This window comes from Hypomesus transpacificus, chromosome 10 (assembly GCF_021917145.1).
Source record: "Hypomesus transpacificus isolate Combined female chromosome 10, fHypTra1, whole genome shotgun sequence".
Lineage (NCBI taxonomy): Eukaryota > Metazoa > Chordata > Actinopteri > Osmeriformes > Osmeridae > Hypomesus > Hypomesus transpacificus.
The window spans coordinates 12,345,115-12,362,816 of record NC_061069.1 but is presented as its reverse complement, the minus strand read 5'-3'; the positions used below and the strand labels follow the sequence as shown (position 1 = coordinate 12,362,816).

General features: G+C 43.8%; 1 protein-coding gene across 1 annotated transcript in view; it reads right to left on the bottom strand.

Annotated features, from left to right (window-relative positions):
* Positions 1 to 15,760, bottom strand: part of myo10 (myosin X) — an 81,349-nt gene extending 65,589 nt beyond the window's left edge. Inside the window, 1 exon segment of the mRNA XM_047026764.1 lies at positions 15,312 to 15,760. Within this exon segment, the coding sequence (XP_046882720.1) occupies positions 15,312 to 15,332 (21 nt within the window). The 5' untranslated portion in view covers positions 15,333 to 15,760.
* Between the last annotated feature and the right edge of the window lie 1,942 nt (positions 15,761 to 17,702).

Below are 17,702 nucleotides of genomic sequence, written 5' to 3'. Positions count from 1 at the left end.
ACACTCTCACAGTCACTCTTATTATGTGGTGAGTGGAGATGGAGGTACACCAAGAACCAGTGGAACATAAAAATAGCTAATGACTAGTTTTAAAAGACTTTAGTCCACCTACCCCTGCCACAGGAACCCGTTGCTGCGTTACACTAACCAGATGCACTGGAAACAGACAGACAAACTAATAATACAGTCAGCATCATGATGTCCACATGAAGAAATCTAGTTGGCATTTTCTTTCATGAATTTGGTATTTCAGAATAGGGTCTTTTCGCTTCCACCTCCTCTAAAACCCAATCCTATCCTAAAGCATTTCTGTTCTAAAGCTGAGAAAACGAGACAAGCTTAAAAAAAGATTGAATTCTTCTACTTGTCAAGCAACGTCAAGACTATTTACTGTAAGTCCAGACTGTCCTAACCCTAACCCCACCTTAACCCCACCCTACTGAAAGAGAAAAACTCCACCTATGTTCTACCTACACCCACACCTGCCTTTCTCCCCACATTCACACACACACCTAGCCTTGCCTCCAGGGCCTGTTGGCTCCAGGGTCTGGGACGATACACAGCTTACAAAAGTCATCCTCTAGCCAAGCTCATGCATTCTCACAAGTACAACCCTCACTCATAATAATAAATATTAACCATCTGCCATAGCAACTGCAGCATCATGCCCGCTTGCTCTTGTGGAGTTTCCAGTCCCTAATGCCCCCTAATAAGATGTTAGATACCACTTAACCACCCAGGGCCAAACAAGTAAGGGCTTCGGGTTATTTTTACATCTGTGAGAACGTGTTTCTGCTCAGTCTTGAGAATTTGGGTGCTTTTCCCCCTCTTATCGCTGTTTGAAATATGAACGGAGAGCGAGGGAGAGCGAGGGAGAGCGAGGGAGAGCGAGGGAGAGCGAGGGAGAGCGAGGGAGTGCGAGGGAGTGCGAGGGAGTGCGAGGGAGACCGAGAGAGAACGAGAGAGAACGAGAGAGAACGAGAGAGAACGAGAGAGAACGAGAGAGAACGAGGGAGTGCGGTGACGTGAGCCAAGTATCGCATAGGAAAATCGAGAATGCTACGTCAGCATTTACTAGTCAACCATTAAGACCTTTGATATTGAGGGATATGTTATGTTTCTGAACATCTGTGAGTCTTGGTCTAGAGAGTGTCCAATCACAGCAGAGGTGTAACCTACAACAGGAAAAGGAACAAAAAACATACTTGTTCTGGTTTGAAGCAAAAGCAGAGCTACAAATAAGACAAACGTGGAAAAACCATAAATCATTAAATGTTTACCCTCGTCAATTACTCAAAAAGTGTGATTTGACCAAAGAGAAATCTTATTTTGATGCCTTGATGTGGTAACAGACCACAGGCGAAGCCAAACAAGAGGCGATCACATCCTAATTATGTTCCTCAGGCTTGTTGTTGAAGCACAAAACTCCAGTATTTCAGAAGTTTGAACATAACCCTGTTTTAACTCAAACCATGTGTGTATCAGCATTTTAGAACTTCTGTTACTTGAGTCATACCTCTCAGCCAACACAAAAAATTAAAGCCATGTGGCAATTGGCACATTTGAGCTCTCATACTACAGAAAATATCATATTTGTATTTCTGCCTGTAAAGAGGCTTTTATGCCATTCCTTGACAAGCCTGGCATTGTGGGGACAAGTCGGGCAGTGCATTGTGGGACTCAGGAAGTTGGTGGTTAAAGGTTTTGTGATGGGTGAATGTGTTTCTGACAGTACAGGCAAGGTTGTAGAGAGTATCGGTGGTGTAGGAGTATTTTGGAGGAAAGGATGAAGGTGATTCAATATTAGATTTGGATGTAGGCATACACACACACAAACATGCATACCCTGAAGAGCCATGTTCATGCAATGCAGGAATAACAAATCTATTTAGTTGAATGCACTGGTTTAACCAGCAAGATTCATGCCTACACATTCACCAAAGTGTTCATGGTGGGGGGAGGTTCCAGTCAGAGCGAAGGTGTCTTTTTTCGAGGTGAGAGAGGGAGAGACTTGAGATTGTAGATGAGGTGAAGCGAAGGTTATGGCAGATTCAAATCAAAACAGACAGCAGATCACTGAACCATGAAGAACCTGCTCCGGCAATCTCCTGTTCAGTTCTCAGGGAACCCAAGGCTTGTGAGGAAGATTAGTAACCAGTTTCTGGCAATACAGGAACTACTGTTACCTGATTTACACGAAGCCTTACAGCCCCTGACCACTCCCAATATATAAATATATATATATTTTTTTTTACATAACTAAGCGTCAATCCCTTTTTAATTGTCGTGTGCATCACTGGCGAAACACTGTTAGAACAAAGCACAAAGCTTTTGATCCTTGATCTTCTGCTGTATTTTTTTTTTTGTCTCTTTAGGCAAAAGCAGCTGCTGAAGTTATATGTTCTAAACTCGATATTTGGTGTCTAGCACATGCAGAGTTCTGCAATTATAACTTTAGACCATGTTACACGTGGAAGAGTACCTTAGGACTGTTCCACTAAGGTTCACAGGGTTCTTGGCATTGACAAACTTATCCGGTACCTTATTTAAAAACTGATGACTTCAATACGAGCTACATTTGTCTGCTCAGAAGTCTTGTGGTCGGAGTATATGTAGACGCGGGACTTAACTTTGAAACGTTTCGCAGGAACCCTGTTTATTTTGGAGCTGTACGTCCCTCAAACAGCACGGCTGTAGAGAACTAGAAGGTGAGGACCTGCAGTTTGAACAGGACCGTCCCTGTTTAAGCTGTGGAACCACCTGATCACAAATCGGATCTATTATCCGGCTCTTGTCCTGAGATTTGTATTGTGTTGATGTTGTCGTTGATGTCGTCCTTTGTATTCCGTTCTTATGTGAACCCTGGCTGCAAAACAAGTTTCCCCTAGAGGAACAATAAAGATAATCTGGATCCCTGAAAAACGAACATTTTGACTTGGTTTAAAATGACAGTTTTGTAGCAAACCTTCCTTGAGTACCAGATGTTTTGGAACTGTGTACTAAGTTCATCCACAGATGAAACACATGCCAAGTTAGAATTATTAACACAGTCAAGGTTTGGGAGGGCAAAGGTCACGTCACTCACCGCGCTCCGGTTTCAGAGAGGGCGAGGAGGAGGGATGAAGGGGTGGTGTGGTAGCTAGCTAGCTGGAAGCTACTCTGCTCCCCGCCCACCAACAACACAGGAAGCAGATGCCGATGAGCTAACTCTGTTGTTCTGATCTGGAGATCATTCCAAACAGCTCACGCCCTTTTGGACACAGCCGTCCCTAAAGGTGTTGAAGTCATGTGTGTGTCCCTTTGGCTGGATACAGACACAGGACCAAAGACCACCCACCTCTTCCCGGCAGAGCAGTGTGGCAGGGCTACTTGCAGTGGGATTGGTGCTGAGGTGGTGGAGATGGAGGGTGTGTGGAGGTGGTGGAGCTTGAGTTGTGTGCAGCTGCAGGGTGTTTCCTTGTGATTTTTTTCTTGTGAGCTCTAACATCTGATAGTTGGATGGGGAAAGTGCAAACGGGGAACACAAACATTCGCTCCTTTATGAGGGCGACTGCGGGAGAAAACGCAAATGCTCATCTGCTTCTACTCTGAAAGCTGAAACGGGTGTTTGTGACTGTTGTTAAAGGCTTTCTTTGTGAGATTATGGATGTTTGCACTAAACAAGGGGGTTGTACATTGTAACTGTGCATACAGTTTTATTATTGATGTATGAAACATGCTCAGTATTTTTACTGGAAAAAACCTGGCTTCCAAAGCTTATATTACATATTTTTCTCATAAAACACAGTTTTCACAGTTCCAGTGAATGGTTCCCAATGTGATTTATGAAAGTAAAAACATTAGCATTAACATCAGCTCCTTTGTACAAACACCAGTTGGAATGACTGTTCTCCCTCATTATGACCCTTCCAGAATGTTTACTTTCTCAAGTTCTGGAATCACACCGTGCATGCTCGGCTGCTGACGCCATGGCAACGGCTCACCCTTGTGTCAACGTGCACCTCGTAGACACTTTCGATTATCGGCCCTCTGTGAAACCAGTTGTGGAATGCCACAGGTACTGTGGATTTCTGCCAGTCAGAGAGAAATTACGTGTGTACCAGGACAGACTACGTTTCAAGGACGCTGAAACGTGTTTGAGTACGTCTATCTTGCCACCCCCCCACCTTCCAGGCATCATTGGTTCCTTGTAGTTATTTGATTGGCCCCTTTTTAATTACTTCCAACTATCAGATTATAAACGCTGAATCAGCAATCCCTTTCTTTAGACTCATTTTGGGTCCAAACGTGCTTGAACAGCTCTCCCAGACAGTAGGCTTGGTTTTGAAAGTGTTGTGACTTGACTCCCTGCCCATAGGGGGACACAGTATCGCTCTGCAAAACACCAAAGTACTTTGGCTTCTAACAATTACTGACCCCTGTTTTTGTTCGCTAAAATTGTGGTTTTCTAACGTTTATTGACAGTTAGATAACATGTTCCCTCTAGTGAACAAACACAGTGTCTCTTATGATTGTATCCTATGCAGGAGACAAATAACGAATGTGTCACTGGACACATTTCTTAACACCAGATCATCAGCTGAACGTTGAAAGACTGGAATTCCCTAAGTTTGGAGCTTTGAGGATGAGTCCCCATGAGTCACAATCTCAATCCCTAATGTTCCAATAGAACTCGGTATGGAATGAATGGCTGACACTGCTGATGACTTTCACAATGCCTTGGATGGTGATTTCATGAGTCACTCATGTTCTCTACACACATGAAGAAAGACAGGGAGAAAAGAGACCTTGAAGCACCGAGGTCTTCATCACCATCAGAATGGTCTCTCGTCTAATGGTCTGCACAGGGCACACGCAAAGTGTTTGGCCTCCCCTTCTGACAGTTGGACTGTGATTTATCGAGGTCATGTTTAGTCTTTCTTTAGAAAATGCATGAGAAGGCTTTTTCTTTCAATGTGTCGTGGTCCTATGGGTACTTCAAACCAGCGTGTTGAATGTCAATGTTTTCCTCTTGTTTGCTCAAGTGTCCGAAATGGACGAAACAGCGCCCCCCCCCCCCCTTTAGAAAGGAAGTTGTTAGTGCTCCATTTGAAAGCACAATGCAAAATCTCACAAGCAACACTCAACGTTAAAAACCCCACTCAGGGGTCCAAACTCACACACACACACACACACACACACGAGTGTCCACCGCTAAAACTCTTTCTCTTCATTTTCCCATCCTGTTCTCCTTCCCCCGAGGGAAGCCAGGAGCAGTGATCAGCCACATCGACCGGGGGCCAAGTCCAAGAGCTCACCTCACGCCTGGCCAACGACATGAGCAGGAGAGCGATCTGTTCTGCATGCTTTTTTTGGGGGGGGGTTCTTTGCGGAGGAAACTCTCATGAGGATGGAGAGAACTTGCAAACTCCACACACACTGGTGAGACGGCCTACCTAATCACATGATCACTGGGCTGATCCCATGATCACTGGGCCTTCTTGCTGTGCGGAGACAGGGATAGGCAGGGTGCCACTGGCCTGTTTACAACAGGGCCGGTTACATCCTCCTGCAGACCCACTGCTTGAGCACAGGGTTTTGACTCGAGAAGACATTTCTGGCTGTTGCTATGGCAAAACATCACACTGAACAAGGTATTCATGACTCAGCTTTTCACAGCTGTGTAAGATCAACACATGACTATGGCAGGAACACCCCCCCAAAATGAATTGGAACTTTTTGATTTGATGATTTATTTGTTTCACAACCTTATCAGATACTCCTAACTGCCAGTTCTACGTCGACATTTGATCTGGAGAAGAGGCTTCAAGACCATTGGGAGGAGGTTGAGAAGTTTCTGGCTTCACAATTCCTGACTACCACATGAAACAAAAGGGAACAAACAAGTTCTCAGCCATGGTTACCACCCCCAACTAAAACATAAACATGTTCGTCCTGTACGAGAGAAAAAGATCAACTTGTTTAGAGAGAGATTTGAAAAATAATCCTATCAAATATGGCTTTGAAGTGAGGATAAAACCCTTGCGTGCATTTCTGTTTACTGATGTCACAAGACATGGCCTCCATGCTCTTCAGAACAGAACTTCATGGAGAGGCGGCCATCTTGGTTTTTCTCTCTCGTCCCAATTAGTTATTTGGAACCAGGAAGCAGTTGTCAGTTGGTTTTGTGGTTTTGGGAACAAAACAACAGTGAACGCCACAAACCCAGGCTGCAGTCTCAGATGTGCTTGCTGGGCAAGTTTCTTGTTTTCTCTACAGAGACACGAATGCAACGTATTTTTGTTGTTTTCTTTTGGTCAGGGTTTTTTCTTTTTTCTTGGCAGCCACTTCGTGTAGTCTCCATAGAAACCAGAGTAGGATTGTGTGTCCATCCAGGGTGTGCACTTTCACCGGGTGACTAGACCTGACGTGTGCGTGTGCGTGTGTGTGTTTACACGTGTTTGGACAGTGGGTGTGTTCACAGACAGTGACTGGTGAGTGACTGTCTGGGTTATTGTTAGGTGTGTGCGTGTCGTTTGTGTGCGTGTGAGCAGGATCTTGAATAAAGTGTATATGTGTACGTGCCAAGGTCAAAATAACTCTTGCTTGACTGCAGTAACAGAGAGCCTGTCTTCTCTTATTGTGCGCTCACCTCTACAGCCTCCTTATAGTTTACAGACAATTGATCGTGATCCGTATTAACAGTACAGTATGCCTCTGAACTGACCCTAGTCTTTAAGATTCGGATCAATAATTCATCAGACCAGTCATGTATTAACCAATACCCAACGCTTCCACTGCTGAATCAGATGTCTGCTTTGACACAGTGGAGATCTCGTGTGAGCTATCCATCAACATCCACAATGATACATGATTAATGAATATGGTTGTATGGGTTAATAAGTGCTGAGGCAGTGTCTGATGGTTCCTTTAAGTCTTATAGTAGTTTTTTAAACATGTTTCTACAGTAAACTATTTATCTGTGCTGCCCCTGTTTATAAAGCTACTTAGGCCAGGTCTGTTATTTTCCAGATACATTTAGTCATTTAGCAGATGCTCTTATCCAGAGCGACAGGGGACATTCCCTCCGAGGCAAGTAGGGTGAAGTGCCTTGCCCAAGGACACAATATAATTTGCGTTCCTGGAATCGAACCGGCAACCTTCTGATTAATAGCTAGATTCCCTAACCGCTCAGCCATCTGACTCCCTTGATACAGAGAGAATTGCAAAGGCAACTAGAGTCTTGTTCTACATACAGAAGAGGATGACGGTTCCTTGTAACGTTCTGTTGAGCAGAACAGAAACAAATGTTCCCTCCCCCCCCTCTCTCCCCCCCCCCCCCCCCCCCCAGTTGTGTGGAATATCAAAACCCTGGAGTGAAAAAGAATGCTGAACCCCATCCCAGTTTAAAACTAGCAGCCAGAGTTTTCATCTGGGGTTTGTGAGACTTCACGAAGACTCTACAAAGTCTGGTCTTGGTCTCTAATGGCCGTCCTGTGAACTACAGTAGCTTGTCGTCCTGTGAACTACTGGACGGCACAAAGTATTGTCTGGACGCACCAGTAAAGACCATTGTAGCCTGTGAAGGAGATGACAAAACTCCCATCACTGAGCAACATAGTGGCCCCTCACTCAAAATCTACCTGACCTACTTTTTCCCCGCGAGTGAGGGTATGTGTGCCTATTAGTGTGTGTGTGTGTGTGTGTGTGTATTTATTGGTATGAATGTGGATATGTCTGTGTCTGCATATTTGTGTTCACAATTGAGTATTTGTAAGCGTGTGTGCATGTACTGTACCAGTCAAAAGTTTGGACACATTTTCCCATTGAATTGTGTCCAAACTTTAGACTGGTACTGTATGTGTGTGTGTGTGTGTGCATGTACGGTGTTTGTCTGTGAGCATGTACGAGTGTGTGTGTGTGTGTGTCTATGTTACAGACTGGCAGCTGGGGCCAGGGTTACCATGTGCTGCCCAGCTGTGGTCCCCTAGCATGAACGCCCGCAGTTAGCCAACCCGGAGCAGAGGGCAAACACAGGAGGAGGGAAGGGGGGGGGGTGGAGAGGAGGAGGAGGGGTGGAGAGAAGGAGGAGGGAGGAGAAGAGGGGTGGAGAGGAGGGAGAGGAGGGGTGGAGAGGAGGGGTGGAGAGGAGGAGGAGGAAGGAGAGGAGGGGTGGAGAGGAGGAGGAGGGAAGGGGGGGGTGGAGAGGAGGAGGGAGGAGAGGAGGGGTGGAGAGGAGGAGGGAGAGAATGGAGGAGGAGAGCAGCAGAGTAAATACTGGCTTCCCTCTCTGGCTTTCTTCGAACTGAAACAACAGACACCCTTGTTACAAAGGTTGTTATACAGTGCGAGCTCACACTGAACGGGGGGGTTGGGGAGGACACAATAAAGGGAGGGATAGTCCACCATGGGATGAACATACTCATAGGTTTCTAAGTGCTCAAAGGTTTAGATAAGTCCATTACTGGATTGTGGATGAAACTTTCATCCCCCAAAAACCCCCAGGAGAGACAAACTCCATATTCTTTCCCTACTTAAGTGCTGCATACATTCTCTCTGTTCATTTGGTGTTGTAACTTTTTCAACAACTTCTTTTGTTGCTCTGATAACATCTGATCAACATTTTATTTCTGGTGTACTATCCCTGACTTTAAGAGAAGAGGTAGAAGAGATAAAGATATTTGTTTTGTCTGTGTGTGTGCAGGTGATGATGAGAAAAGGGTTAGGGTTAACTTAGGAGTTAAGGTAAACTGGGATCTGGTCCATTTCTCTCAGCTTTCAAGATCATCTGATGACTTTTTTGGAAGTGTGTCAAGGAACTTGAATATTGGCTGCTGAATGGAGCTATGGGTAGAGGTATGAGTGCAATTTTAAAGGACTTACCCCAGCTGATACACAAATACAAAAAACTCAAACGGTTTATTTCCAGACCAGTCCTGACTCATCATTCTATCTGCAGTACAGCACAACTAGTAAATGTCCCTTTATAAAAAATAAATACTGTGGCACAGTAACCTCAAGGAGGGCAAAGGTCAGGCAGTGTTTTAAAGAGTAGATCATCTGAACCGACACGCTCTGTAAACTCAGTAAAATCAGTGATACTGTGACTCAGGCTCTCATGGCAAAAACTTAAGCAGAATGTCTTTCAAGTTACTACTACTCTATGTTTTGAATTACAGTTGCGGTTTGCATATTTCCCTTGACCAACAACCGGACAAAAATAACAGTTGTTTCTTCCATCTTTATTCCCCGCACCTGGCTAAAACACAGTCTGGAAACGGGACTGAGCACTAATTGGCGTCGTTTGTTTCAAACCGACGTTATCAGACCAGGAATAAGTAGACTATGTCAAATCTAACAACAATCTTCTCTTCCTCTCTCTCGTATGCTTGAGGGACCACTTTGTGTTTACAGAGACTGGGTTTCACCAGTCAGGAAGTGCTTTCCATCTCATTCTTTCTGTGCCAGACTTCCTTTGAGTGACATCATCGTTTCAAACGGTTATGAAAATCAAGCACACAGACCAGTCAGCAGTCAGACTGTGTGTGTGTGTGTATGAGTGCCCAGACAGAAAAGTCACAGTGAATGCTCAGACTGTTGCCCCTAAGCAGGACAACGGAAGTGACAGAGGCGAACAGAGATTCCATCTCTATTTTGAGGACGGACCCATCGCTCAGTCACTGTGGGTTTGTTTTACCTCAGCACACTGTGAAAATACAGTGTTCCGAGATACACTAGCCACTTGTAAGTCACTTGGCCTATGTCTCAAAGCCTGTCAGTTAGGCCACCTAACCCGCCAGTTTAATCCAATGGACAACTACTTCCTACATGGGTCCAGGCCAACAGAGACGATAAGTACTTACATTAAACCCAATCCTCCAACATAAGTCCTGATGACCTGGGTTAAACACCTCTCTCAAAAGCACTGCTTCATCATTCCTATCTGAGTGACTCTCTCTGTAGAGTAATGGGAGACGACAGGATGAGGAGATAATTAGTGGAAATGGAGGCTTGTTTTTGTTGTCGACCCTTCTGTTGTTGCTACCGAGATGTGTGTTGTGTCTTTGTGCGGCCGTGCATCGTGTGTGTGTCTGTGTGTGTTTTTGTGCATTCATCAGGAAGTGACTGTCTGCACAGTTTCTCACTGGGGGATCCGGCAAAACAAATCAGTGATGGAGGCCTATTCAACGGATATCTGCATACGTTTAAAGTCAAATTGATTTTGCCTCTTAGGTTTTGGGGGCGGGGATAGAAAATGCGTTTTTAGTGAGGGTGGTCCCTCCTAGTGAACAATGGATTTTGGTGTTTCAAAACCCATTGACACTGTATGCCTATGTTTAGCTTGTGTTCTGCTCCTCTCTCTTACCAACCGTCTCTGGAGGAGGGGATCCCTCTCTGAATTGCTCCTCCCAAGGTTTCTTCCATTTTTTCTCCCGGTGGGAGTTTTTCTGGGTGTTTTTCCTTGTCTTCCTTGAGGGTTTAGGTTGGTTGAGGGGCAGTTCTATGGGCGCATGTGAAGCCCTCTGTGACATGCTTGCGTGTAAAAAGGGCTATACAAATAAATTTGATTTGATTTGATTTGATTTAGTGTTGTCCAGTTACACACCTCTGTTCTGGATCCAGCAGCACTGACAGGGTTCTGCATAGACTGTGTTCACACGCTGTTCTTAGGGAAGGAAACAGGTGTTTTACTCCAGGTGTTATCTTACAATCCTTCTACAGGTGCGAGAGAGAGTGGAGCATTGCTATTCTGCCAGTATTTGTGTGTGTGTCAGTATGTCGTGTGTGTGTGTGTTAGTATGTCTTGTGTGTGTGTGTGTTAGTATGTCTTGTGTGTGTGTGTGTGTGTACGATTGAAAGACAGATTTAGCACACCTGGTACAGGTATAAAAAAGGTTAAATTACCTTTATCATTAAGCTAACAAATCAGTAACCTATAAAAAAATCTACCTTCAGAAACACACTCACCATTAGCAAGAGAAGGAAAAGGTCCAACGTCATGCTACATGTATGAAAGGCACCAGAACAGAGAGCTCAATTCCAACTACGAATCAGACACCGTTTTATTACTTCTCCTTTAACACCTCGCAATACATCAAGAAGACTAAAACTTGTTCCGCTAAGCATAAAGACAAGGTTAAAAGAAAAACACCAAGATTAAAACATGGTTCTGCTCAAAAGTCTTTGCTGCTAAGGGGACACCATGTCACTGATCATAAATCTGACAGGGTGACGCTTTTATGCCTGTTTTTAATTGACCAGTTAAGACTGTGTGGGCCTCAAGCACAGCAGGACTCTGAGGTATTAGTGTCAGGTGGTCTTAAACGTCTCTTGCCTTTGATGAGTTTGATTCATTGCCTACATTTTGTTTTAAAACAGGAAATGACATCACGTACGACTAGATTCATGTTTCTGTCAAACTGCGGGTGTTCTGTATAGATAGAAAGATGTGTTTTGGCAACACACTGGCACTTTGGCCAATGTTTTACTCTTAAAAGTGTTGCAACAATCAAATAAAAACGTAATCAGTAAGACTTTAAATAACTGATTATTAGCCTCTGTAGTGAAAACAGAAAAGACACTGCATGATTGTACTCTATTGTTTCACAATGACCGTAACATGCAAAACAGGCTCAAGGAAGCCCAGTATGTGAATTCACCCCTGTAAAAATATCATCCAATCCAATGAAGTGTACTTGGAGGCCCAATCTATACAGTATAGTTGCACATGTGGATATGAGTCCAACAGTGTCAGAAGGTTAAGAAGTTTCAGAGCCCTGCGGAATGTTAACATCAATCCGGCAGGAAGTAGAGAATTTTCAGAAAGCCCCACAGAAGGAGGAAGGAGAAAATGAGAGCAAGACCGAACTAACTGTTTCTCTAAAGTTCAGCCAGGCAGGAACCTATAGTTTGGGGTTTCAAAAGAGGGTTTTCTTCTTCACAGAGAGGGAAAGTTATTTGTATTCCACAGTCATTCCCAGAGCGCACCAGAAACACCATTTCGATAGAAGCTGCTAACATGAGTCATATTAACGTCCCTAAATCCTAACGATGACCTTTCAGGGTCAAACCTAAACAGATTAAATCGGGTTACACACAGGCAAACCACTCAAAGCACAGTTCACAATGCTGCACAGTAAAGCTGTGATGGGGCCCTTATCTAGGTGACTAGGACACCTACATCATGATTCCATAATCAGGGATTACCCTACAAATTAAAAAGATAAAAGACTTAAGAACTTTTAGGCCCGTTGTTGTCGTTTGGGATGCGTAGGCTTCTAAAGGTCAAGCACATGTCGCTGTATCTGAAAACGTCAGCGCTGAGGCCTGTGGTATGTAAACAGTCACGGTTCAATCAGTTCACAGGAAATGCAAGGATTGGGTCTGGTTTAATTTCTGTTCACAGCCATAGTTGCTCTGGTGCCCTTCATACTGTGGGGTTCAGTGTAAAGAAACTGGCTTCAGATACACTGCAGACTGTTCTGGCGTAGATCCAAGATGTCTACCTCCTTGAGTAGGTGTTATTTCAGGAGTGGTGTAAAAAGGTTTTAAATGAGCCAGCAGTCATTTTTCATGAGAAGCCAAGCTGTCTGGAATTTTTTTCTTTTTTTCTTGTTTAGGTACAAGCTACACGCTCTTTAATGAAGGAGGAAATTTGATACACACGTCATAAAGTGAGTTTTTTTGGGGTCCATTCAATCACCTAAAGTACATGGCCAACACCAAGAGCTGTCATTTAAACTCATGCACATACACACACTTTCTCCTTTCCCTTTTGTCTCTCACACACACACACACACACACACACACACACACACACACACACACACACACACACACACACACACACACACACACACACACACACACACACACACACACTCCATCCCTTCAACCCGTTACAAAAGGAAAAACTCCAAACTTTTATGAACCGATTACGCCTTTTGTAATGAATTCAAGAAGTCGTGGCATAAAGAAACTGCAGATCGAGCAAGCTTGTACCAGGAATAAGCCTCTCCCCTCTCAGCATGGTAGAGGACAAGGATGGAACAGCCCAAAACGACAAACCTGCAACGTTTAGAAATTCCATCTAGCTGTTTCACAGGTATCGTGTTTCTCACTCAAAACGAGCCAAAAGCGAGAAAGAGAGGAACTCTTAAACTCAAAATAGCTTTATAGTCGGCTTCATGAGAGTGATTTAAAAACACGTTTGGATATGATGTGGGGTTAAACCATCATTTGTTGTGGCATCTCTGTGAATGGTCATTATTGGGCTGTTATGTTCAATGCTACTAATGACAAATGCAGACAGTTTGGGGGCTGTGGGAACAGCAAACAACCCAACTGACAAAGCTGCGTTCAAGAATGCAGTCTTTCACAGGATGAGCGTTTCTTGCTGCAAAATGTTTTTGGGGGGGAACGTCCGCATTCTACTTAAATCTGTACATCCTCGTGGTTTAAGGTGATAGGCAAGGTGCTTGGCACTCCAGCCAAACTGACCTCTGATCAGTTCCAGAGAGTGAAACTCCATACTCCCTAGGCAGTTTAGAGGCAGACTTCAGACTGAGTAACGCAACTAAATGTGATTAGTGACATGCCAGGTAGCCTGGCTCCTGATAGGTGGAGCCAGGGAGCCTTGCTCCTGATAGGTGGAGCCAGGTTTGACTTGCGTTACCTTGAGAAGAGCCCGCCCCCCAGCTCAGCTAGTTCAAATAAACACAAGCCTGTTCAACCGACAGCACTGACAGATATGAACCGTCTGACTCTGGCTGTGTCAACAAAGACAAGCCGGCTGGAGTATACTGTGGTTGGCTACCAGAAGTAGACCAAAGTGGTCTATGCCTGGGCTGCTGAACCCTGTTCCTGGACTCGACCGTCCTGTAGGTTTTGATTCCAACCACAACTCAGCACAGCACACCTGTTTCTAATAATGATCTGGTTGATAAGCCACTGAGAACTAAAGAAATGCACCTTTAGTTGTGCAGTAATCCTATTTTATGATTCAGGAATTATCTGGAGAGAACAAAAAATAGAAAAATGAACCCGTGTTGAAATGTAAAACTCCTGCAAGGTGAGTATGATCTAATCGAAATTCTTGTGTTCACACTGTTGGGCACACATCCTTTGTTGGTGAGGAAAGTTTAGCTCCTTGTTAAATGTCCTTTCCTTTAAGACTGGGGCCTTTGTTTCAATGGAGATTAGCAGAGAGATATGAAGGCAGGCAGGCAGATATTTGAGACTATTGTGTGAGCCTTCTCCTGGTAGTGTTCTCTCTCAAAGCCCACTGCAACACAAGCCCCACGGATAGCTGTTATCATGCCATTAGAATGGCCACCAACAACCTAACACTACCGATTACACCTGTAACACCTGAGGGGAATCGCTCTTTAAAACATTAACCACTCCCACACAAAAACACGTCATCTGTGTAAAGAGAGCCAACTTTCCCCAACTGTCAAGCGATAACCGACAGGGCCTGAGATGGCAGGCTTGGAGTGTGACTCATGGAACAACTCTCTCTCAGGTGTAGCACCTGCATCATTGGAAGGGAGTGGAGGAGGACGTCATACTGGTTTCACAGATAAAACTGTCTGCTTTCAACACAGTACACGTTCCTTGTTCATTCCTTCTTACCTTGTCAATTAATTGCAGACAGCATAATTTCCTTTGCAATATGTGATGAAAACCATAGTTTAGATACGTTTCAATCCTATTTTTTACATTTTTGATTTAAAGAAAAAAAACATGCATCTAAAGCAGTTATTGGAGTAATAACACAGGTAAAATGTATTGCTTAACATACAGAACACACTTAGATTAAAACATACTGTATTCTAAAAGTTACAATGTGAAAGAAAATGTCATTACAATGCACATCTATTACACTCCTCAATCAACATTGTCTTCTTGGTAAGTGCAGTTATATACATGTATGGTGTTTATACATCAACACGTTGCCATTGTGAGCCAATTCCGTGTTCATAGGCAGCATCCCCCACTTATGTAGGTTTCCTATATACTTTGCAGCTATTTTTAGCAATATAAGGGGACCTCTTCTCAGAGGAAACTTGAAAAAAGGTACGGAAATGCCACAGTTCTACTGGGAACGACTCCAAACTGCATTACCACCGCTGCATTTCCCACATCTCAATGGCCAGTAGTCAATGTATTGAAATATTATAATTTTTTGTGTAGAGCATAGTTTAACACTGAAGGTAGTTTGTGAGTGAACATGTTTTACAATTCACAAAAACGAATTGCCAATGATTAACCAGTTACAATGCACGCTATTACTTTTTTGTTTTGCGAGCTAAAGTTTAGAGGCAACTTACCTCAGTAAAAAAATTGTCCATCGCCCTTGACGTTAATCCTCACGGATCAGTGTATGCAAATAGCGCATCAAATGCATGTGTCTGTGTTCAGAGTGCTGGAATTGACAAGAGTTTTAGTCCATGTTGAAGAAGAGCTGAGGTTTAGGGACAAGGAGCTGGACGAATGTGCTGTTCAAGTCTTTTGTTTAAATGGATTACAGTTGTGGCAAAACACCACATGTCCATAGAATCTTCTGAGAGCGATGACTTTGGTTCTCTATAAAAACGCAACTGTAGTTGCGCTCGAGCAATTTGTGTTCTCACCAATTGCTGGGCGCTGGGCACTTGGTCTGCCGGTCATGCACGTTCGTAAATAGTCAAACGTGCTCAAGTTAAGTATAAGTGGCGAGCCAAGTTTGGAGCGACTCCACCGGTAGATACCGTAGCTCCACCCAGCAGGCACAGTTTGGCGTGGTATGGAAGGCTAATCTCAGGGACAGCCTCTCTTACTCCGCCTGCTGTCCCGAGAGGAATTTGAACCCCTATCCCTGAAACAACAGGGTGTCTCATCCTCAAAGAAAACACCTCATTAAAAATAACTATATTTACGCTGATGTTGCAGTAAAAAAAAAAAAAAAAAAGCGAAATAAGCACGCGCTAATTCATAGGCTACTTATAGAGGATAATGATGACAATCACGATTTTTATCCGAATATTTAATAATCATGTTTTGTTTAAATTCTTCAATTTCTTTCTCATTAAAGCGTTAGGCAGTAAAATAAGAAGTCTTTCTGTGGTGTTAAAGCGCAGAGTTCCTCATGGAAACGGTCTCCGAAATAGAATATTCTTCCACTTAGGACCCATGAGATGCCATGGGTCTAATGAGTATTTCACAAACTACAGGCGAGGGGAGGAGCCGTCCCGAAGGGCACCATTCAAGTTAAATCAAATAATGATTAGTTAATAACATGCACTTACAAAGCCTTCTCCTTAAACCTGTTGTTTTTTTTCCACGGTGTATAAGAGTAGAAACTTTGTCGAAACGTCTTATCTAGGCCTAATTGAATTTCTCCAGGGTGTCTTTAACGTCTTTTTCGAGTTGTTATAAAGAAGACTATCTCGAACCCCCGCTATTTTAGCCACAGGCTGCCGACAGAGCGTATGCATTCATCACCTTCCCAGCCTCACTCCTGTGAGAGTTGTTAGTCTGTCTCGAGCCCTTTGACCCACGAGCCACATTTCTAATAAAGGTTAACTCCCCCCATGGCCTGCAACAATTATTTAACCATAGCCTGAGGTTCATTGGACCACATTGCTGCTAATGCGTTTGGCATGTTTAGCTGCTGGTTTGTTTTGTTGACTGTCTATGTCTTGAATCAATGGCTGGCTGAACAATGTTCTTTACCAGCTTTTTTTATTGTATATAATCACATCTCCTGGCAAATTGGTTGTTGTTGGTGAAAATATTGACACCTTTCTCTGGTCGTTCCCAGATGGAATTGAGTTGTCTTTTGTTTGTCGCCCTCAAAAACACTTTCTGTCCTTGTTGGAGTGTCACTTTAACTGCTTTGCTTTAGGGTAGGACCATCTCCGAGGTGTCCAAGACGCAAAACCACTTTATAAAGGTCAGTGAACTGGACAATGTTTCTCTGCTGACCTTCCCCTCCTCCTCTCAACAAGTCAAATCACACAACTTCCCATGAATGACAGTGTCTAAGCTCAGCAAGGTCGACAGGGAGGGCATGTCAGATTACGATTAGAGCCCACCTGAAAGGCCTTGAGGCCCACCATCAAAAAGACACTTAAGAAATGATCAACTTCTCAGTCTTGCCTCTACCTGTTGGGGATGGTCTACTCAGTGAATTGTTGAGGAGATCAGTTGAGATTTTGCCCTATAGGTCATCCTTCTCTGGGGTCAGGGGCTTCCAGTGTGTGTTCTCCTAAATCTGTGTATACACAGCAGGTAACACTTGGGAGCCGGGTTCAAATCCAGTCCTAACTCTAACCCTAAATCTAACCACTCTGCTACAACCGGGTGCTTAACCTCAGTGCTGAACCCTTGTGTTCCAGATTCAAATTGTCACATCCCAAATCACTGACTCGGATGTAGTTATTCAGAGCTAGTTACAGGATGTATTTATTTACCAATCAATACCAATCACATAGTTACATGAACCTTCACTTCATCAAGTTGCTGTCTGAGGTTAGACGATCAATGGTAACAATAGTGTCCTTGAAGGACAGGCTTAAAGTTTGTAAGGAAGGACTGGGACAAGAGTAAAGAATTGAAAGAATATATCAAAGCAAACATATTCAGCCCTTGGAACAGTTACAGTAAATGACTTCAGGAGCACGTCGGATGAATGCATCTCTAGTCTACATCTAAAGCCTCCCCTTGCTAATTTGAAGTCT